Below are 23,839 nucleotides of genomic sequence, written 5' to 3'. Positions count from 1 at the left end.
TGGCAGGAGGAGTCTGTATTGTCTATCATTGGTTGAATTCAAGTGTGCATTGATACTAATGTGGCATCATCCTGAGCTACTCACCCACCTTCCTGTTCATGAAGAAACCCCACACAATTACGAGGTTTCAGCTGCCTTCTTGAGGGCTGAAAAGCCCAGCATGGCTTTTGTACTCTCAATACTTTTTCCAAAAGTATCTTATCTTTTTTTCTCTATGCAGTTCTCTGGTTTGTAAGAGAGCCAAGGGCTATTTGCTGTATTTAGGGAAGATAATTTCTTCTGGATGGATTGTGTCTGCTGTCCTTATTGTGTAATTTTTGCACTTGTCATTAGAGAATTTTATGTTCTGATAACTGTGCTTACTTAACACAGGATCTATAGTACCCATGGCCTTCTGGGTTTACAGTTATCTTCACTAACCAAATAACCCACATGATGCTATCTAAACAAAAGATTCAAATGCCAATTTTCTTATCTCTCATATTTAGTATTTAAAAATTAAAAGTTAGTCTGCAAGATAACAACCCAAACATTGAGGAGGGATTGAAAAACATCTCTACAAAAACCAGTTTGGGTAGTGGAGTTATCAGCAGAACCTCCTCTCCTTCTCTGTGCTGCAAGATGTGAAGGAAGAGAAAGATGTTTTACAGAGTCCTGAAAGTCAAATGTTCCAAATAACCCCTAGAACAAATAAACATGCCCACGGTGGTGGGAGCAAGGTTTCCTCTGTCCTTGTAATTGGTACACACAATAACCTATTTCAGTAAGAAAGCAGGTAACTCCCTCTCCTAAGTATTTTTTTTTTTAAGTTTTAGGCAACAAATGCTACCAGTATAAGGGAAGATATTATGACCATTATGTTATTTTGATTTGCCCTCAGGTGCTGAGGAATTTTAGTACTATCCAAACACCATTTCTGTCTTAACATGGACATTGTTCAGCCAGGCTCCACAGAAATCACAACTTCTAAGAAATCCTCTGAGAAATTAACCAGTGTCCTTCTGGAGAGCCTCGTGGAGGAACCTAAAAAAAGACTTGTTCCTAATCACCTGCTGGAATCAAGTAAGTTTATGCTCTCTGATGGCTCCCTAACCTTGGAGCAATCCTAGGCAATAATGGTTGTACTGATCCTGGCTGACCCTGAAGTTTTGGGGTGGGTTGTTGAAGCTATGATGCCAAGAGCTAAACTGGCAACAGGATCATGGCTCTGCAGGGGTAGTAGATAGTGCTTTACCTTTCCGTTTTTAAAGAGTAATTCCTGCTTAACAGGAGAAATAATTGCTGTCTTTTTTTTTTTCTCTATAATACATGGAGTGCAACATAAATAATGTAAGTAAAAGTCATCATGTGTGTTTCACCTGGTCTTCTTTTCTACCTATTTTATGGTCTGTCTCTACAGAGATCTTTTCAGAGCTTCAAAGCAGCAAGGTTATAGAGGCTGAGCCTGCTGTGTTACACTATGGCGGATATGAAGTTGGAAAACATCACCAACAGACACTGGTAAGTGTCAGAGCAGGGATCCTCTTGGGCCTTCAGAAAGGACAACAAAAGCTGAGTGAACTGCTTGTGGTCATGAAGCATTTTGCTGTCTGGAGTGCTCTAAAAGGCAGCACTTGCAATCAGTGGCCCTGCGGTAACAAAAGAGATGAGTACCATGCTGCGTGCATCACTGGCCTTTATGGTCTCTCTTTTACCTCTCTGCTTCATGTGACTTGCACGTCGTGAATGGAGGATTCGTGCTTCAACTCTGTAGGAGAGAGTTTTCAAAATGTGCTTGGACTGCCACTGTGCCTGCAAACATGTTCACTGGTGGGAAAGTTTTGAAAGCATCCCTGGCCTTCTGCCAAGATCAGTTTTATCTAAGGAAAGAAGCTCGCTGCATAGATTTGATTACCTTTCCTTGTGAATAGTTTGGGTAGTTTCTTTTCTTCTCTCTGCTTTCTCTTTGTGTGCCTTCTGTATTCATGTGGTAAGTGCTTTGAAGCAGAGGATGGGTGATTATGGTAGACTAGGTCCTCCAGATGTAATGAAAATAAGCAAGATGCAGGAGGCTTTATGGACTGAACTGTCACCATCCAAAGATTTTTTTTGTTTGTGATTCAAAACAAAACAATAGAATATTACATCTTTTCTATTATTTTAGACCTTTGTAAAGGCAAACTCAATAGGTTATTTCATTTTTTTGATAAGCAAAACAGGACCTGAACTTGATTCAAGTCTGCTTTAGCAAAACTTTTATTCCTAGGTAAGGAATTGTGACTTGGTTCCAAAGAATAAAAACACAGGCTGCAGTGTTTAGATAATTTTCTTTTAACTTCAGAGCATATTGTGAATTATTTCTGCTAAAGTAAAAACCACTGCTTCCTTGTTGAATACAGCTTCTTTGCTATGGATGGTCTCACAAAAAGTACATTTGGCATTCTCAATTGACTTACTGTAAAGTGGTTTACAATTTTGGTTTTCTTTTTTTCAACAGAAGCTGATAAATATTTCTGGCGATGTAATAAGCCTTCACATAATACCACCCCAGACAAAGTATTTTCAGATCAAATACAACAAAACAGTAAGTGTCAGAAAGTCTTCACACTGCTCTTTGTATGCAGCATTGGTTTTGTGTCATATGAGCAGCTTTTACACGCATTTGATCTTATGTTGGGTCATTTTCTAGCACCAGCTTGTCCCTGGCTTTTCATATGCGGTTACTGTTGACTTTTGTCCTGATGAGTGGCGGTATTACTATGACTGCATCCGAATTCACTGTCAGGTGAGGATTTCTTCTAAAACACATTTACAGTTGGAATGGAATGAAACAATGGTTAGGACATGATAATGATAAAAGTGCAGTGAATCTCCTAGAGCCACATGGGTTTGTTCCCAGTAAGACTGGATTGGAGTACTTCATTTTAAGTACTTGCATTTTTTTCTCTCTGTAACCATCCCAGACTTGTGGGTAGACTGTCTTCCTTATTCTGTTACTGTCTGCCAGTAGATCAGCCTTTGTGCCACACTGAGGAGTTCTGGAAAAACTGTGAATAGTTACTGAAAGTATGGAAAACCAGGTGGATACTGAAAACAGGAAGAATATTGATATCCTGAGGTGCAACACAGTGATCTTGAAGGTGTTTTATGCCCACTTATTGGCCTTTATAGAAACTTTTTATTTCTTCATTCACTGTAAGAAATAAAGATTTGCCCTTTTTTTTTTTTTTTTTTTTTTGACAGGGAGAGGATACATTACTCATTCCTGTGCATGCCTACCCTGCTGTGAATGTAGAATTGCCATCATTTATAAATCTGTCTGATGTTTCAGTTGGTAAGAGGTGAGTTAAGGACAGACATTTGTCCACAGTTTTGAGACATGCATGAAATCTGAAAAATCTCATTTTCCTCTATTTGTACAACTTAGTGTCTTAGAAATGTTGAGGAAGTCAGCTACCAGCCGGACTGCAAAACAATCCTGTGCACGAACTGTTTCAAGTGCACATTCACAAGTAAATGCTGCACAAACTAAATGTACATAGATGGAACTGGTGTTTCAGTCAGTCTAAACTGGTGCTGACTCCATTCATTGTATGGTGAAGCAATATGGCTGCTGTTCATAATTTGTACACTTCCAAGTGCTGTTCTTTTTAGCATTAATAAGTCCTAAGTGAATGGATCTTCCTTTCAAGATTAAGCCTTCTGGAAATGAAAGTATGAGCTGATAATGGTCTAGAGATTGATCAGTCATTAGATTTGTTTATTCCCTTTAAATATTTTTAAAGGGATCTTCTGATGTGGAACTCTGAGTGGCATAGACTATTTATATTACTCTGTTGCACAGGTGTAACGCTGACTGTTCTCACTAAATAATTGGTAGCAATTATTAGTAGGAACTGTGAAGGAGAAGAGAAGAATGGAGATCCTGTTGATCAGGGTCTAGTTCTGTAGTGTATTGACTATATTGTAGCTATGGTGATTTGTCAAGATTTGAGTGAATTCTAGGAACTGAAGGTCTTAGCAACTAGATTTTGGATTAGCCTGTGAGTTGTAACTCACTCAGGAATTTTACTGAAGCACAGAAATATGACTAGGCAAGGCACATGCAAAGAAATTAAAAGTTTCTGCAGTAAAAATGAGGTCAGCATTGTAGCATGGAAGTTTGTGTCCTTTTGTTGATGAGTTTTTCTGATCTCAATCTGTTAACTCCAGTGACACTGTGAGAAGTGATGTTACACCTTTCTCTCACAGGACTAAACACACCTTCAGGCTTTCTGGGTGCCTCTAGACATGATGTGATTCTGCTTATTTACTCATTTTTTGTAGCAAGTGCTGAAATGTACATAATTTTCATGCTCTCAGAATGCAGAGATTAGATAGAGGTAAAAAAAAATAAATAAGTAATGGGGAAATTTTTCAACACAAGAGGGATACTGAGAGATGCACCTGAGGGAATTTGGAAGAGTTCCTGAGGAGAAAACGGAAGGTTTCAAACTTAATTTTTTTTCATCATGAGGCTGTTAAAAGCTTTCTTAAAAATGAAAGCTCTCTGACACACTTGATGCTGTACCAGGGGAACCCAGGGGACTATGGGCCTAGTCCATAGCCCACTGAGCTCAGTGGAAAAACTGCCTTTTAGTTCCACCAGTCTAGGATAAGATCTATATTCTACTACACAGTTTTCTCTTTAGGTACGGAAAGTCCATCAGGCAACAGACAGCATAGTTGTATTGGTTTTAAGGCACTTGGTTACTGTACAAGCTGTGCTACACCTTAAAACAAATTGCCTCCCTAGTCTGCTATTAGATCTTCTTCATGAACAGGTCATATTAAGGCAGAGAAAGAAGGACTTTATAGTTATTGTTTATTTCCTCAGGCATATCAAAATGTGCTCTCTAAAGGAACACTGTGTATAACATGCATTCTTTGTTAATCAGCAGGGTAGGATTTCAGTCAGACAGTTTACAAAAACCAGAAATAAGCCTGGGTAAATTGCTCTTGATTTGCAGGCTGAAGGATGGTGTTACACCAATGCTTTTGTGTTTCAATTTGATGTGTGAAAATAGATGCTTACAGAAGCAAGGCAGCTTGAAAAGATGTGTGCTAATACCCCTCACACAACCTGCATGAGACATAAAAGGGCTTTTATGAAAATCAGACCATGGCATCATTATTTCTGCAGTGGTTCAAGCCTAGTCGTTCTTATGTGCTGGAGTTCTCAACCCTTTTGAATGCTGCACGGTCTTTTCTCATCGTCTTCCACAAAGAGGGTTAGGGGAGAAGGCTGATTTCTCATTCTGTACTTACTGTTGCTCCAGTCTGCTTGCTAGATATGGCAGTTTGTAAGAATGCGAGGGTACACATAAATAACTTCTAAAATGTAAATTTTACCATTTTTTTTCTGTAATGAGATTCTGTACGAGTAGGAGGAAGTAACTTGAGATGTAAAATATCCTGCTTTCAAATCAAGATTTAGCTCTCATTTCCTCACTGCATGAAAGATCTGAAAGATTTTGCTATTTTGGATCAAGGAATGACTATTTTCAACATTAAGTAACTCATCCCTCTGAACACAGACAAATTCAGTGCATGTTGTGTGCAATACATTTTCCAGCCTGTAATTAATGACCATTGATTTCTTTCTTCCTTTCTCTCTTTTCAGTAAGAAGTATGTTATCCACTTGCAGTGCAGCTGTCCAGTAGATTTTGAATTCTACATTGATTTTATTCAGCCTCACAGAGCCTTCACTGTCCAGCCAACATGTGGTAGACTGAACTTATTTAAAATTCTAAATGTTAAATCTGTATTTATTAAGTGTAGTTATTTCTGACAGTGTATGCAGTGCTGTAAAGAAAAAGCCTTTGCTTCAGTATTTCAAGGTAAGTGCAGGCTGGTAAATGTTAGCCATGGCAAATAGCTGGCAGATTTTTTTTTTTTTTTTGTCAATGCCCAGCTACAGACCTATGGCAAAATATGGGATGTTTTAAACAGTCCATTTGGCCTTTGTCTGCTCTCTTTGCTTGTTTGGCCTTTGGAAGGGAGAGAGGTAGGAAGGCCAGCATTCACCTTTTCATTGCACTGTTCTCTGAGGGCTATCTATCTCCTGCCCTGTTAAAGGAACAGATATCTGTCTTTGTGGAATAAGTATTCATCATGTAACTTGACTGGGGGCACAGAGGAAGTAAAAGGTGACCTCTACTCTATCAAACATATCCCTATACCTATTTTTCTCTGGTGGTCTGGAAGAACTTGGCAGAATTGTATCTGTCCTGTCGGTTCAGCAGGATCAGCATGATTCAGTCTAGACCTCTCTGTATGGACTTTGCAAGAGGCAGGGACTTCTGGCTGTAGTATGCTCAGCTGTTTTCATGCTTAATGCTGGAGAGGGCTCTACCTTGAGGCAGATAAAACTGTTTGCAGGTTAGCTGCTATCATTGTTCAGTTTGCCAGGTTCCAGCAGAAGCATCTAAGTGCCTAGGTGTTTTTGACAAAAATATGTAAGTGAATGAGACCTGGCTGCATAATTCACTTAGGCAGTCTGGTCAATTCCATGAAAATAAATAAAGATCTAAATAAGTAAAAACCTTCATAAATCTGTCCCTTAGTACTGTTTGTGAGACTGGAATTACAATTTTGATTATTTATGCACTTCAATAAAAGTTGCTGTTGTTCTGTATATCCAATTATATGAATTGGCCCTGTCTTGTCAGATAGATTGTCACTGTTCAGAGTTGGTAGTTGGCTTCTATCAGATGTGTGGTTCACAAAGGTGAACTATGCTGCTGCCTTGTTTTCTTTCAGAATATTTCAGAATATATCTTTCAGGATAATATTCTTTCTTACTTTGTGCTTAAGGATGTTTTGATATATCAAGGGAGAAAAGAAACTAATACATTGTGTAAAACTGGGGAGAAATTGTAAAATTCATCAAGAAGTTTTTCAGGTTTTGTATGGTCATAGACAAAGTGGCTGGAACTAATTCACATTTTCTAAGGTGGCTTAGTTCTTGGAAGAAAGGGGAACAAAAGTATCCCAGAAAAAATCATCAACCCAGTAAAACTTAAGTCAAAAACTTTGGTAGCTAGAAACTCTGAGATGCTGAAGGCTGTCTGAAAAGCAGTAGGTTTCAGCTCCTACTCAAGCTATTGTGCTCTGAGCTTAGTAATGATGAAATACTCTAACAAATGACACACACCCCCAAAAATGCCACAAAATAACGAAATGAACTAGTGCTTAAAACTACAGGATGCAGAAAACCAGCTAATGGTTACTTTAGAGAGATGAGAAATTAATATTTCTCATGAGCTGAATAAACTATGTCTTGCAGAAGTGATGAGGAGCATCAGGGCCTTTGTCCTGGGTTTTCACTGAATGTTTAGTGATATGATAGGTGGTTGAAGTGGTTGATAAAATACTGGAAAAGGTAATAAGGCAATAAAACCAAGCAGAGACAGGTTGAGACCAAGCAGAGACCAACCATCATATCCAGATGATTTCCACAACTTGGGTGAGCACAGAGGAATATATTTAAATGATTTGCTCATGAAAGCAGGAAGTGCCAGAGACTTCAGAATGGCAGATGTAAATGATTCTGTGAAGAATTTCTCCACACAAGCAGGCAATCATTTTCACAGCAGTAGGAAATACTGTGGTCTTATTGTCAAATCACTCTGATCTTGCAAAATATCTCCAATCACCTGGCAATGTAGAGTTCTTGAAAGACTCCTTGAGACCTGACATATTTTTCAGGCCTACTGCCATTCATGCAAGCATTAATATTGTTTTAAAAAATGTAATCTAAACTCAATCACAGCATAGTTAAGTGGGCTCATGTTAGATGGATTCTTACTGTTTTTCTCTTCTGATCTCAGGAATCATTCCAGGCAATGGGAAAATGAAAGTGACTGTGAAATATTCCCCACTTGAGTATGGAACAGCACAAATGACAATGCAGTTACGGATTGCACAGTTTCACTCAAAACCCTATATATGTGTATTCACAGGAACATCAACACCACGTCTGGGTCTAATGTATGTGTGACTGACTGGTCACTGAGTATTTTTACCCAATGCTAAAAAATATCAATGTAATAGGATTTTGTACCATTTTGCTGTGATAATTTTAGGCATTTGTATCTATGAAAATTTAAAATGCACTAGTGTAATGCAGCTACTAATACATGCAGCATCTCTTTTTAATCTGTATGAAATTAAACTGTACCAAAATAAAAAAAAACCAAGAAGCTACATATCCTTAAGGAAGTGTTGAGCATCCTCAACTTCGGTGATGCATGCTCAATGTTACTACTAAAGCATTGCAAGATACAGGAGCTTTGGAGCACTAAGGTCTTTTAGGCTGTACTTGATTTTTCTTGTGAACTTCAAAGATTAGAAAGTTTGGTTCCATTTGTAAGTTGGGAGCGAAATTTCCAGGGGATGTAAATGTGTGGACTAGACTTATATGCCATTTACCAGAGTATTTCTAAGAACCATGTCTGTCCTTCTGACACCTAGAAAAGAACAATTTGACAAACAACGAAGTCCAGAGAAAAAACCTGCATCTGCAGGGAAATCCATGGTGTGGAGAAGAGAACAACTCAACCAATTGCGATCAGCACCTATTCAGAGAGTAAAGGTGTGCAGAGATAATAATCACAAGCACTTCCCTGGGATGAAAAGTCTTTCTTACTTCTTTCTTTCTATTAATTTATATCTCTTAGGAAATTCAATACCAGAACTTCAGATTCCTTACAGACTTGTCGAATCCATATGCCGTAGCTACTGTTTTGAATCAGGACCCAGGCAAACTGAAGATTAAGAACTTGAAAGAAGGTATGCAATTACACATCATAAACTTGGTCTTAGCACTGTTTGTAGGTTTCTGATGAGAAACTCGCCTTCAGAATTTCTGAGGTGCTGCGATTGTAGTTTCTGTATGAACTCTCATCCTAGCTTTACGTGTTAATGAGTTCAGTTATCATAATGGGTAGATTTCCCAATTGAAAATTCAGTCTAGTTTGAAGTGTGATATGGCTTTCTGGTATTCCTGCAGCCTTTTGCCGAGGCAGTGAAGGGGTAAAGACAAGACAGATGAAGGAAGCAGTATTTCAACTAAGAATAAAACAAAATATTCAGGAAGAAGCAGCAAATTATCTGAAGTAAGTGTTGTTTAACCACATTAACAGTAGCAGGGCTTTCTTGAACTAAGTTAGCTTCTGTGAACGATGTATGCAATAACCAGTAGCACATAATACTGCTGTTTCATGTCCTGGTGGGTTTGTTTTTCAGCTATTGTTGGTTTACTGTCATGTTTTTCACCTAAGAGCAGTCCCAGTAGTAATCCACACTAGTACCCAGGGAGGTCTTTGATTATGTTGTAGTTGCCTTCAGAAAGAAACCTTCCTGAAAACCTTGTTCACCTGACCTTGTTCTCAGGCATCTCATCCTGTGCCCTTAAGGGCAAATGAAGCTTTTGTGAGAGTTATCAATAAAACAAGGCTAAAATCTGTAATGGAGTGCAGAATTGCACACGCACATCAAATGGTGTAAAGCAAAACACGTGTGTAAGCAAACCAAGGTTTCATTTGCAATTCACAGATCTGCTCTTATGCTGAATGTTATGGACCCCCAGATACCTTGGGAAGAGGAGAATAAGTCTGTTAGCCTTTAAATAAATCAAAGGCTGCATTAAGTAAAGCATTTTTCTTGCCTCCACTGTCAATGCAGGCAAGCTCGTAAAGGCAGAGATCCAATCTCTGTGGAATTTAAAAAAGAGATTATTGAAAACCGACAGAGGGAAGAAGAGCAATACAAGGTTTGTCTTTTCTGTACACTTAAAATCAAATTTATACTTTCAGGCAATAGTGCACTAGTGAATTGTATCAAGCTCTACATCTTCAGTTTGTCTTCAAATATTGATGCAAACCTGTGCTACCTTCTGACATCCCACTGACTTCCAGGGAGCTGTTTATGGGAGTAAAATTATTTCTAGATAGGGTAAAGGCTTAATTTATACACTGAATTAGGCACTGTGAATTAATTCAAACATTGTGTTTAGTACTAACAAAGAAGGAAGTGAGTAAAAAGAGGACCTGAATTGTGAGGTTGTTGCATCACTGAATTAGATGTATATTAACTTTGTTTAGAAACAGTTACCTGTTAGAAACAACTTACCTGTTGGACAGAGCAGCTGTGGAGATCTCTGAATGATTTCACAGCCACTGTGACTTTAAAGCAGAGGCAGATTTTTGCTCCTGCTGTCAGTTGGGTTCATGTTGAGTGTCATTAGGCCTCAAAGAGTGTTTATTACCCCTCCATCATTTGACTAAGTGGTCCTTATGTTATACAGCCTGGGAGTGTCCTGGAGACCTTTAACTGGTCTGTCTTCCACTGTACTAATTAAAACCTCAGGGAATTTCACTCTGCAGAATAACCCCAGGGTCTTTGTTCAAGAAATTAAATAATAGGTGAATAGGACTCTGATTGAAGAGGCGCAGTGAAAAGAAGCACATATCCATCCAGCATGCCTGAACACTTGAGAGAGCCTCAAAGTGAAATGATATCAGTTATAAAGTGTTTCACACATGAATAGATTAAAGAGATGGCACCACTGGAAACCGAGACAGAGATGTTTGCAGAACATGGGAAAGCTGCAACACTGTTGTCTGGGAAGATCTATTCAGATGCTAACATACAGTGTTGGTTCTGTAACCCCTCTCTGTCTGACTGGCTATGCAAAACAAACTGTGCTTCATTAGGGCAGGGACCTGATGAAAACTCAGACCCAAAAATACATTATTTTAATTTCTTTGACTTGCTCAAGGGTTGCAATAATCACTCCCTAGAAAGGAAGTTTTTTGTCAAGCACCTCCAGAATTGTACGTGAGTTCCCCTACTTCTAAGGCAGAAAATAATTCGCTGTATGCTTTGTACTAATGTGATTGTTCTTCCTGGTGGTAAATTAGATCCAAAGAGGAGATCCTATCATAGAACAGGAGTTTCAGAGGAACGAAGTAGAAGTTTCTTTCAGACGTGTTATCCGGCCCGTTGACCAGGTTTGCTTATATGTTATTATCACCTGCTCATCTAACAAACCACCATAGATGCTTGGCACTGAGTGCTTTTCCTCCTAATATTCCCATTTCTTTATCAATATCTGATTTCCCATTTTACTTTAAGCACAGTAGGGCAAGCACTGCACTGCATGCAAAACTCATCTGATGATGATCTAATGTGAGAGGCAAGTGGAAGTCTGCAGGCCCAACCTGAGACTCACATTGCTTGTTTCTGAAATTTCTCCCAGGAGTAGCCTAAGCATAATGTTAAAGTGTATCACAATATTTGCAACCTTCACCTGCAGGTCAGATTAGCAGGGACCTTTCTGGTACTTAGATTGTTTTGTCTTCCTCTGTGGTGTGAGGTACTTCCTAGGATCCATTTCCTATGACTATTGGGAGCTTTCTTCAATAGATACCCTGCTACCGAAGGAACTTTCTTAGCAACACAAAGGATCCTGGGTACAGACCATGCTACATTATCTCTGCAGTCCCTATGCTGCATTTGCAAGTATTTGATGATTACCTCCATTAAGTCCTGCAGTGAAGGCTTCTGGTTAAATGCCAATGCTGCAAGTGTTTTCATGTGACTCAATTTCAGTGTTTAGAAATAACACATATGGATTCAGGCCAAGGAGTGCCTTGGGCTGGAGGAAATTTCTCCCTTAAAATCATAGACTTGTTTGAGTTGGGGAAGACTTCTAAGATCATTAAGTACAACCACTGACCTACCTAACACCACCATGGCCATTAAACCATGTCCTGAAGTGCCATGTCTACAGGGTTGTCCTGTTTCTTTTCTGTTTTATTTAAAAAAAAAACCTTACAGCATCCAAGTGTTCATCCCACATTCGACTTGCTTCGTAATGACCCTTGGGACAACAGAAACAGAATGTTGAGGAAATTCCAACAAGCAGCATACAAGGTAATGTGAACCAGAATGCATGTGATGGCTTGACACCTTGGAAACAGCACAGAAGTACACGTAAATCAACGTGTAAGGAGTCTTCACAACTAGCCAGGCATTTGCTAGTTTGATAAATGATGTCCCTACTTCACCAGAAAATCAGGATCTGGAGTAAGTTTTGCATTCAGCTGATGCTGCATTCAGTGCTTCTTCTGGTGTTCAGTATTGCAATCAATCCTAAACAAATGCAGATGGACATAAATGTTTTTAAAGTTAAAAATACTTTTGCACAAAAAAAAAAGATTTCAAAATGCATACAGAATATTGTGTGCAGTTTGGAGTCCCCAGTACAAGAAAGACATCAGTAAGTTGCAGTGAATTCACTGTAGAGCCACCAAAATGGTCAGGATCTGGAGCATTCACTATGTGAGGAGACGCTTAGCCTGGCTGGAGAGGGAATGTGGAGGGAGTTTTGCACCTTCCAACACCTCTGATGAGGTTACTGATGATATAGCCAGAATCTTTGCAATGGTGTATGATGGGAGCATGGGAAACAACGGGCATATATTCAGGAGAGGTATTTACCCTGTGTAAGGAAAGCTTTTTCCACCACAGTGGCAGTCAATCATTGGAGCAGGTTGCTCAGAGATGTTGTACAGTTTACATCCTTGGATGTTTTTGAGACCAAACTGGATAAAGACCTAAAGAACCTGATTTGATCTCATTGATGACCTTGTTTGGAGCAGGAGGTTGGATTAAGGCCTTCTAAGATCCTTTCCAACCTGGAAGCTAATCAATAAAATCACTTATCTCATTTGCTTTAAATATTATCTTGCATCTTCACTGCTCTTTTCCTATGCAATCTAAATGTGGCAAGCAATATGGAAATTTCCTGCTCTCTAGTATCCAGTTTGGATATTCTTCTCCAATCTATTTACAATATTAGGCTCAATATGGGGATCCTAAAGTGAAATGATCTTTTCTGTATTACAAATAAGAAGGTGGCTAAATGGCCTCTTCAACTATTAAAACCTAGAACTCTTCATTGTTGTCCTCTGCTATATGGCACTGGGCAAATGCACAGTGCAGGTTACTACCTATTCTCATTCACAGAGCCACAAGTGTTTGTATGGCCCCAATGAGCTAACTATTTCCCCATTGATAAATCTGTATATGCCAATAGACGCAGCTGAAGTATTAGGATGTAGCCAACAAAGTCTAATTAAGCTGTAAGGTTTGAACTGTTTTTGTTAGGTAATGTCACTGTGGAGATCCTTTCTACTTCTCTTCTTCCCCTTTTTCTCCCTTCTGAACAGAAAACTGTAGTAAAAATTCTGAAACAGAGATGTTAAGTGAGCTTTGTAGGACAAGTACAGTTGTAGTGTCTGTACGCTTCTAAGGCTGGAAATTTTAGAGTGTTCAACTTCAATATTAAACTTTTAAATCATTCTGTCAGGTTGTGAGTCAAATTCGGCTAAATCATTTACTGCTTCTGTTCCGTGGGCTAACCAGAGAAGCCAGAGGTTTGGAGGAAGGCTGTGCATCTGGTAAGGAGTACGAGAACAAGTTGGTGTTGGCCATGAATTTATGATAAAGCAGATTGTACTGCAGTGTGTCAGCTGTATAAACATAAAGACAGAGTCCTTAACAAAGGAGTCTTCCAGCAAAATAGCATGGCAAGATAGAAATGTAGAATAGTTTCAGCTGGTCGTCTAGTCTAACCCCTCTGCAGTGAGCAGGGACATATTTAACTAGCTGAGGTTGCTCAGAGCCGCATCCAGCCTGACTTTGAATATTTCTGGGGATGGGCATCTACCACCTCTCTGGGCAGCCTATACCAGTGTTTTACCATGCTCGTTGTAAAACATCAAGTGGAGCCCAAGAAGTTAGAGTCAAAGGGCGACCCGGGGAAGGGTTCCCTTCAGCTGCCATTTGAAGTGGTGAAGATGCTCACTGGCGGTGCCGGCAGCCTGGGACCAGAGGAGGGTGAGGAAGTTGCTGGAGCGTGGCAGTGCCACAGGCTGGACCAGTCCTGGCAGGGCTTGGCTGGGCTGCCCACAGCAGCACAACAGGGTCAGGCAGGAGCAGGGCCCTGGGTTGTGATGTCCTGCAGTGTCTTGGATCATCCAGGTGAGGAAAGCTTACAAGGCTTTCCCATAGCTCTCTCCTCTCCTGCCCACCCCCATCCGAACCATGGAGCAGGAACTGTTCCCATCAGCACTCCCACAGCAAGCTGCAGAAGGGTTATTAATGTTTACAAATATCTGAGGTGTGGGTGTCAGGAAGATGTGGCCAGACTCTTCTCAGTGATCCCCAGTGGCAGGACAAAAGGTAAGGGAAAGGAACTTGAACATAGGAAACATGAGGAGGAGCTTTTTTACTTTGAGGGTGGTAGAGCACTGAACAAGGCTGCCCAGAGAGATGGTGGAGTCTCCATCTCTGGAGACTTTCAAGGCCTGCATAGATGTGTTCCTATGTGATCTGCTTTAGGTGGTCCTGTTCTGGCAGGGGTGTTGGACTTGATGATCTTCAGAGGTCACTTCCAACCCCTACCATTCTGTAATTCTGTGACACAGGATAAGAAGAGCTTCTCGCATGGGGGATGGAAGAGGGAAAGACACATGAATGTGCTGAAGGCCAGATACCTCAACTCAGTGAAATGAGACAGTAGGAACTGTGAGATATATGGCTAGGCAGCCAGTGCTGGGTTTAGTTTTCCTTCTTGTAGTTTTCTCATACAAATCCTTTCAAGTGATTCCTTTTCGTTACTGTGAAGTGAAAAGGTTGACTTGGAAAAGTTGCTTCTTTAACAGTCATAGTAGGAAAATGACCTTCTATGGGAGTCACAGCTGAGCATACTGGGAACAGAAGTGAATTTGTGTCTCTTAATTCCTGCTCCTTTCTACACACACAATTTGGCAACTGATGAAACACCTCTCCATATCAGGACTTTTTCTGCTTCTGCAAATAGGCACTTTTAATTCCCAGGATACAGGAGTTGCAGAGGTGCTTCAGGTAGAAAGCAAAATGGCATTTACAGTGTAAGAGAGGCCTTCTAACTTGGCTCTGCCTCTTTGAGAGAAATGAGATAGAGGGCCACGCTGGAATGAGTGGGTTGTAATCCCCCTTTTAGAAAAGGGGAAATTAGATCTGTCTTCTAGTCAAGGTATTGTGCCTGGTATCTTGTAGATGTGGCATTTAATGCCTTTGGGAAATACTACCTTTTTTTTTTTAATTAAAATCACTGGGTACATCCTGTCTTAGGAAGATATTAATGTATTTTGTGGCTCGTGTCTATTTTTCAAAGTCTATATTAAAATTATTACGAAATCTTAATATTTGCTTTCCATTCATGACAGAAGGCAAGAGTTTCAGCAAACCAGAGAAGAGTGAAGAGTATCAGGGCTTCACTTCCAGCATCTCTGAAGATCGTATATTGCCCTTTGAATTCCCTTTTCACAGTTCCCAGGAATTTCACCGTGAGTTGGTAGGTATAGTAACTAAAATGGTGGCAAATAGTCAAGATAGAATTTTGTTGAAGACATTGGCCCCAGGCTTGCTACTGTCTTTATTAAAATTTCACAATGTGACTAGTGTTCTAGTATTCCAACAAATTAATTCAGGGCTTCAGACTTGCTAATGGGGCTGCTAATAAAAAAAAAAAAAAAGGAAAAAATTCAGTTCCTTTAGTTGCGTTCTAAAATTCTGAGTAACATGTTAAGGACGAGTTAAGATCAGTGATTGGGACTTTTTAGGCTATCAGGTAGTGATAGGACTAGGGGGAATGGAATAAAGCTGGAAGTGGGGAGATTCAGGCTGGAAGTGAAGAAGAAGTTCTTCACCATGAGAGTGGTGAGACCCTGGAATGGGTTGTCCAGGGAGGTGGCTGAGGCCCCATCCCTGGAGGTGTTTAAGGCCAGGCTGGATGAGGCTCTGGCCAGTCTGATCTAGTGTGAGGTGTCCCTGCCCATGGCAGGGGGGTTGGAACTGGATGATCCTTGTGGTCCCTTCCAACCCTGACTGATTCTATGATTCTATGATTGTGCAGATAAAATGAAAAGTAACTGAAATGCCAAACTCCAAGAAGGGGCAGGAGAAATATCAAAAGAAATCTTTACATAATGATTTCCATATGTTTTCAAGTAGCTGTGGTGATGGATTGCTGCCAGTGCAAAACAAAACTCCTGCCATATTACTGAGTTTTAAATAACGTGTACTTTCAGGCACCTGATGCTCTTGGCCCAGTTCCTATTGAACCTGTAGATGTGAAAATTGGACACATTCTTCCTTTTTATGACTTAAAGGTGAGTCAGTATGGGTCCCTCACCTCTATCATGTTTCTCTCTTCCCCCGGTCCTGTTAGATGTGGTTCCTGTCTGATTTAGTGGCCCCAGGGTTCAGCCCAATAGAAATGTTGCCTTAATATGGCTGTATGACTGGTTTCCATAAGTAACAAGCTTTTAGGATCATAGAACTGGTTTGGATCATAGAATTGTTTTGGTTGGAAAAGATCTCTAAGATCATCAGGTCCAACTATCAACCTAACACCACCATGCCCACTAAACCATGTTCTAAAGTGCCATGTCCACACGTTGCTTGAACACCTTCAGGGACAGTGACTCCACCACCTCCCTGGCCAACCTATTCCAAAGTCTCACTACTCTTTCAGGAATTTTTTTTCTCCTAATATCCAATCTAAACTTCCCCTGGCACAGTTTCAGGCCATTTCCTCTCATCCTATCACCTGGTACTAAGGAGAAGAGGTCAGCAATAGTCCCCTCTCTCCAGACAGAGAGATGAATCGCCTCAGCTGAAATTACTATCAAACAAAACCTCTCTGCATGCCACACAGGTTTTCCTTTATCTTAGAGTTTTATAAAAGTGATATTATAAAAGTGTCCTTCCTTTTAGAAAGTAACAGAAGCCTTAGAAGGTAAAGTATTTTGTTTATTTGGCATCCAGTTTTGCATGCTTGGTTCCTTCATTCCTGCGTAAGAAATGCAAACATCTCCTTCTTGCAATATATAATGTTTTTTCAACCTTGGTGAGTACAGGAATCTTTTTTTTTCTCCCAACTTCTAAACCCTTTTCTTTCCAATTTTTGAATAGCAAAAGATCAAATTCTGAACCCCATCGAAGTAAAAATATTTCTTCAGGTTTAAGCCAATGCATATGTTGGCTCAGTGTCTACTTCCCTTTGTTTTCAGGTAGTGTAACAAGTCTAGAAGCTTTCTTGTAGCTTCAGGATGCGTTTGGGGCTGAACTTTGTGGAATAGGGTTATCGGTTGGGCTTGGTGATCCCAAGGTTCTTGTCCAACCTGAATGTTCTGTGTGTGATTCTGTGATTCTTTTCCCCTTATTACACATTAGTTCATCTATCAGTGCTATACATGTTACTTAAAACAGCTTTGCTGCACCCCATTAAGTTTAGTATATTTCAGTATATTTGATAAGAAACTGTTAAATCCATGATCCTTCATAGAAAAGCAGGAATGGAAATACTCCTCTATACACTTGGTCAGCTTGTCCTGGTGAAAGTTTTGGTGCTATACCATGTTCCAGAATAATGATTCAGGAATCTTTTTACCAGAGATATGTCCATGATAAAACTGGGATATTCCATTCACTTCATGAATTAATCAAAAATGATTCTTGTCATCAGAGGGTCCTGTGGAGGGCTACGATTAAGGGAGTGGAGCACGTGCCTTATGAGGAGAGGCTGAGGGACCTGGGGCTTTTTAGTCTAGAAAAGAGAAGACTTAGAGGGGATTTAATAAATGTTTATAAATATCTGAGAGCTGGGTGTCAGGAGGGAGGGGACTCTTCTCACTTGCTCCCTGGGATAGGACAAGGAGCGATGGATGTAAGCTGCAGCACAGGAGGTTTCACCTCAACCCAAGGGGGAACTTCTTTACTGTAAGGGTCACAGACCACTGAAAAAGGCTCCCCAGAGAAGTTGTGGAGTCTCCTTCTCTGGAGATTTTCAAGGCCCATGTGGATGCATTCCTCTGTGACCTGAGCTAGATTGTATGGTCCTGCTCTGGCAGGGGGATCGGACTCGATGATCTCTTTGGGGCCCTTCCAACCTCTGACATCCTGTGATCATCTCCTGCATCATGTCTTTTTTTCTTTGCACTTAGGTTCCTCAGCATTTCAGAATTATGAATTACCAGCCAGTTTGTACACACTATGCAGCCACAAGTTACAAGCCTCTAAAACTTAACCGACCACTGAGGCAGGGAGCCCAGGTAATGTTATCCCACATGCCAACTTTGCGAAGTCACTCCCAACCCTACATTTCTACAATTTTGATGAACTTTTTCTACCAAAAGGCTTACTACACTGTGAAAACCTTTGATGTCTGTGTTTTTCAAGGATGAGTTGATTCAAGTAGCTGCTTCTCACGAACCATCCCCAGAAGAAGCAGCAGAAAGGGGTATCAGCCTTTTAAAACTGGTTCCTCCCCGAGCTTTAGTCTGCCCTACAGAGAGCAACCCACATTGCGTTTTTGTGAGTATAAACTGACTTCCACAAAGAACCTAAGAAAGGAGTAGAAATGGTCTGTTTCCTCAGAAGCCTTATGTGAAATTGGTGGGCCATTCTCTTACTCAGATTGGTATATAAAACTAACCAGAGTAAGAGTAATCCTTCAAGATGCAAGCCCTGGTAGATAGGAGTCACAGAGCTTACCCCACTGAGATGAACACCATTTCATTTCAAGGTAGAACTTACTCAGTTTAGGAGAGGAATGGTAAGGCAAAGTTGACAGTGATGGCAGAGAACTTGACAAACACTCACTGATCCCAGGATTCCCTGGAACACCATGGGCCCTTCCTTTCTTCTCTATTTGTTTCCCATTTGGACGCTAAAAGAAAAGCCAAGATCTTGGCATCTCAGTCCTATAGCCTCATGTTCTTGCCCAGGTAAATAGAACTGGTGCCATCTTTTCCACTCTGCTAAGTGAAGTCAAACTCTTTGTTCACGTTGCATCCCACTGCCTTAGAGTTTCAAGTAGTTCTCTTAGCATCCCAAAACCACATTTCCAAATTATTAGGCACAGAGATTCAAAAAATTACAACCATGTACGTGGGAGGATTTTATCTGATTTAACTGTAATGTAGGTAGTGCTACTTGGCACCAGCTACAGAAGGTATATCCCACACAGTGAAGCACAGCCTGGAGGTCCCTGAGGTGTCTCTGAGCAGGCAGAGACAGCTGCATAGCTCAGTGAAGTGCCATGTAAAGTACAGGCAGCATCTTCAAGCCAGCATGGCAGTGTGCCTGACTTGGGTGGCTCTGTCTTTCAGCATTACTTTAGATGCAATGGCCCAGAGCCCAGTATGCTAGTCTGGTGATCTTGGCATAACGTATATGGTATAGCCTTGTCCTCACTGTGTGTGGCCAGGGCTACAGTGTATTTACTGGTGAGAGCCTCTGTCTTGTCAGTGTAAGAGCCAGGCTGATCCCACACTAACCCAACATTAGACTTTATTCAGAAGCAGGTCCTTGTGCAGTGAAATAGATGGCAAAATGCTCACTAGCTTCCATCACAGTGAGGCCAGTTCCCATTCTTGGATTCTGAACTGCTCAGAGAATCAGCCATGGATTTGGGAGTAATCAGGCAATAGTTTTTTCTTCCAAACTTGGAAACAATGCCTAAATTTCTGTATTTTAGACAGCAGAGAGCATAAATAAGCCAGACACATTATGGGTTTATGACAACTGCAATAAACAGGAAATGAAGGATCACACCAAACAAGAACAGTCACAATGAGATAAAGGTGTCAATGTAAGGAGATTACATTAAGTGCAGGAACTGAGTTTTCATGAATTTAGCAATGTATGATGCTCAGGATGTTGTTTGTGTTTTTTTTTTTTTTTTTTTTTTTTTATAATCTATTATTTTTAGAACCCCACTCCAAGATTAGTTTCAGTTTTACCTCCTTTGGCCTACTCTGAAACAGATATTGAATATCATCTTTGTCCTCATCCAAAATATGCCTTTACCAAGGAATGTCCCAAAGGATCCAGTATTCCAGTCACACAAAAGAAATTTCTGCATCATCAGGTATGGCCTTTTGGATTTATTATAGAAGTACTTTATATAAGTACCTGGTCTGTTCTTGCTGAGAATTTGGTCCAAGGAATCAAAAAGGAAGATAAAGAGTCCTCCTAGATAGAACAAAATTTCAAATAGAAATTGTGCATACACCTAAATAATCAGTACCATGGGTCAGAGTATCTTGTTCTTGTTAGGCTTTATCCATGTCTCTTAGTTATCCTTGAGTATTTCTCTGCTGTTCTTTTCACTGTCCCTTGGGTTTTTCATAACCTTGCAGTGGAGGAAGCATCTTTTAAATATAGAGAACTTCAGCTCCCCTGATTCATATCTCAGCCAAGAAGTCAGATGATCTCTTCTGCAATCCCCTTTTCCCACTGCATTATGTGCATTATGTGTTAGAGGTCTGACTGCTGTAGCACATGTCATTTCAGGAAGTGATTTGTGGAGTAATGGAATGGAGGAGATTCTTGCCTGTGGTGTATTCCACTTTTTCTAACACTCCCACATTGCCAAGTACAACATCTAGGTAAGAGAGAATTTCAGTATATAGTGTATCCACCCTGCACCAGTTTCTTGCTGTCTGCAATGGCATTGCCCAGTAGCTAGTTCCAAAGATAAAAGTGAGCCTACAGGTGGAACTAATTCCAGTCTGAACTTTCAATAACATTTCACCTGGATGCTTTTTGAATCCAGTGCCAGAAGACCCTGCCCTGCAGAAGTGTGAATGGTAAAACCTGTACCATACAGGCAGCTGCAACCAGTAGTAGCCAACATCTCTCAGGCTCGCGTTCCCTCATATCACAGCAGTTTCTGTGTACTCACTTTCATTGCAACTACAACTACTATGAAGCTTCAAAATACAAGCACTGAGTGCAGTTACTCTCTGTTCTTCTTAAATTAATACCATTTCCATCACAGGGATCCTTACAGTTCAGATATGCTTCCAAGAGCTGTACCACCTGTGCTGTATGACTTGCCTGAGAGAGACAGGGAGGATGTAATTGACCAGTAAGTTTCTCCTCCTATTTTGTATTCAGTGTGATTATGTCTTAACCACTTGTATGGACATGTCTAAACTTGTTCTGAGAGATCCTTGAAGACAAAAGCACAAAGTTCCTCTTGCATAAAACATACTTTGTTGTTGTTGTTTTTGTATAACAAATCCTTGTTGTTCTTCATTTTACTAATTTTCAGTGAGGAAAATGAAGATGAATTCAAAATGATTCTTGCTCCAGAGATGGTGAGAGCTGAATTTCCTCAAATTGGGCAGGCAAAAGAAGAAAGGTAGGCACAATTTGAAGTTATGGCAGAGGAATTGGAAAGAATCTGAAGACAAAAACCCCCTTCCTGCCAGAAGGGGATACTTAGAAAGCCATACAGAGATGTTTTAGGGGCTACTTCACGAGTGGGATGCAGATCTGGTACTGTGAGCAAAGTTGCACTGTAAATGCAATCTCCAGATTGGACTTGAGAATGTGACACACTGGCCTGGATGACTCTGAATTCGGTTTTATCAACATGATCTAACACTTGAGGCAGCTTTCTTGCCTTTACAGAGATATTCAATATTCTTGAACCAGTGGCATTTCCTTTTCAGTAGTCCTTCTGGTTAGGTATTAATGCTGGCAGAGGAATGAACCCTTAGAATTTTCCCCTGACATGGTGCTTTTTTCTTGGGCTTTTCCTAGGAGTAGGTCACATTTGCTCTGCTGCCCATGCTTCCCACTTGACCAGCACACAGGTTTTAGGCATAAGGCATAGCATGTAAAGTAGCTTGCATTAATAAACTCAGAATTACCTGCTCCCTAAAATGTAAAGTGGCCCCTGTAAGGGACAAATTCCACCTTTTGCCTCCAGTCTTGTCAGGCCAATGTCCTGAATTTGCAGCTCAGTAGAGAAACCTTGAGGGGGAACCTGAAGGAAAGTTGAGGGTCAAATGGGTCTTGGATGTGGTTGATAGTTACCACCATGGCTTTGGAGCAGCACTTCAGAACTGCCGAGCTGTAGGGCTGAAAGCAGAAGTGGATGCCCTTCATGAAACTGGGGGGTATGTGATGCTGCAGGAGGGATGCAAATGAGCATATGGCTAGGGTAGGGTGATTAAACTTCAGGAACTACATAATGACCTGAAGCTTTCAGAGCCATTAAGAAATTAGGATATTCCTTTTTCTTTAATTTTAGAGGGAAATGATAGTCATTCAAATTCTGTGCAACTGTCAGCCATTAAACTTTGAGGTAGTGCTGCATATTATGAGCTCTCTGATAAAACACCAGTTGCCATATTGTGATCATTACAGCATTGACTGAAAATAATTTGAGTTGAAAACACAAGTTTGTCTGACTCAGTGCTGCTTTTTGAGTTTTGTGTCACTTTTCTTGTCATATTCATAGTTTAAATGTGAAGCAATGGTTATGGAAGAATATTTTGAAGGCGCTGAGACACCATCCTGCTGCTTAATGTGTGTGCTGCTGCACCCAGCCATTATTGCATGGCTGCTGTGGTACCCACATGGTGCTTGGGTGGCCTCCAAGGGCTGGTGTAACCATCCTGTAGAATGATAGCTACTGGAAAGGGCTGTCTGCACCATCCAGGTGTAGCACTGGGGCTTTGCTCCAGTGGAATCACACCACAGTGAAGTGGCAGTGTGTTTTGGAATGACCAGTGGCCTTGGAGGGGCCTACAAGAAAGCCGGTGGTGATAGGACGAGGGGAAATTGCCACGGTGGTCTCAGGCTGATGGTTGGACTTTATGATCTTAGAGGTGTTTTCCAACCAAAACAAATCTGATTCTATGATGGTTTGGGATAGCTTGTGTAACTAAAGAGTGTCCTTTTTCTCCACAGTGACACAGTGCTGGATGGTGCTTTTCCTGGGTAAGTAGTTTTATAACCATAAGGTTCTTTCTTTCCGAAGGTTTGGACGTTTTCTTCAAAAATGAAAATATTTTTCTGTGTTAAATACCTCTGGATATTGATATTTACTTGTTGAAAGCTTCTCTGTTTGTCTGGCTTTGTGAAAAGGGAAACAAAAATGTATTAGCCACCAGTGAAGTCCCAATCCTTTCTTTTGTTGCTGGATGGTTCTTCGTTGTTATGGATGGGGGAGTGTTTCACTAGATGACAGAGCACACATTGCTCTTCTACAGTAGTTTCCAGCGTTTTATCCTGAAGGCAAATCTCTTTTTCCTGTGGTTGCTCTTGTTCTGACCATTCCATCATATGCTCCTTCAAAGATAACATCTAAAATTCAGTCTAGTGTTTACCTAGATGGTTAGCTTTCCTAACTGGCCAAGCCAAGAGTCAATGTTCTTTTCATAGTTTCTCTCATTTTCCAGATGTGCATAAGTACTGGAACAGCCTCAGTGTTCCTTATAATAGGAAAAGAGAAATTTTGTGTCGTCTTTGTTTTTGTCAGCATTCCTAAGTAGATCTCCTGGCTGTTATAAATACAAATGACTTCTTAAACTTCTTGCAGAGACCTGCACAACGGTCAAGATGGACACTTTCAACCACAGGAGGAGCTCAGAGAGAATGTTCAAAAACACATGGAGAAAATGAAGCTGAAAGCATTTAATAAAACCCTTATTCTGGGATTAGAGTAGTTTTACAAAATCCATGGTCTGTGCACTGATGTTCCTGTTAATGCGTGAGGCCTCCCATGGCCCAGCTACATGTACTTATGTTTGGTGAGGTCAGCAACTTCTTGTGCAAAGAGAACCACCACTGATGCCAGGTCTGTCTAGACTCTCACTCTGACCATTACCCCAACCCAGTAGTTGCTCCAATGAGAATCCTCAGCTCACTTTGTCCTGGTGTGAAGGAACATAAACCCATAGT

At 40.6% G+C, this 23,839-nt stretch overlaps 1 protein-coding gene across 1 annotated transcript; it reads left to right on the top strand.

The window, feature by feature from the left end:
- The first annotated feature begins 926 nt into the window (after window positions 1-926).
- Window positions 927-23,604, top strand: CFAP221 (cilia and flagella associated protein 221). Its single transcript, XM_054381256.1, has 24 exons — window positions 927-1,062; window positions 1,400-1,500; window positions 2,477-2,563; window positions 2,669-2,764; window positions 3,223-3,320; window positions 5,642-5,745; window positions 7,852-8,011; window positions 8,495-8,615; window positions 8,701-8,812; window positions 9,033-9,140; window positions 9,706-9,794; window positions 10,945-11,034; window positions 11,864-11,959; window positions 13,398-13,488; window positions 15,301-15,428; window positions 16,165-16,245; window positions 18,082-18,189; window positions 18,317-18,451; window positions 19,851-20,009; window positions 20,435-20,529; window positions 20,922-21,011; window positions 21,198-21,287; window positions 22,829-22,876; window positions 23,478-23,604. Exons 1-24 carry the CDS (start codon window positions 927-929, stop codon window positions 23,602-23,604), a joined length of 2,550 nt encoding a protein of 849 aa, XP_054237231.1.
- The last annotated feature ends 235 nt before the right edge of the window (window positions 23,605-23,839 follow it).

The sequence above is a fragment of the Indicator indicator genome, chromosome 5 (assembly GCF_027791375.1).
Source record: "Indicator indicator isolate 239-I01 chromosome 5, UM_Iind_1.1, whole genome shotgun sequence".
NCBI classification, from domain to species: domain Eukaryota; kingdom Metazoa; phylum Chordata; class Aves; order Piciformes; family Indicatoridae; genus Indicator; species Indicator indicator.
This window is presented reverse-complemented; position numbering and strand designations above follow the sequence as displayed.

What these genes read in the sequence shown, in the direction of transcription:
- CFAP221 (XM_054381256.1), top strand. Translation starts at nt 927, where the DNA reads ATGGACATTGTTCAGCCAGGCTCCACAGAAATCACAACTTCTAAGAAA. An exon ending in CACTGTCCAGCCAACATGTG is followed by an intron (nt 5,746 to 7,851) that starts GTAGACTGAACT and finishes TTCTGATCTCAG; the next exon opens with GAATCATTCCAGGCAATGGG. An exon ending in AGGGAGGATGTAATTGACCA is followed by an intron (nt 21,012 to 21,197) that starts GTAAGTTTCTCC and finishes ACTAATTTTCAG; the next exon opens with TGAGGAAAATGAAGATGAAT.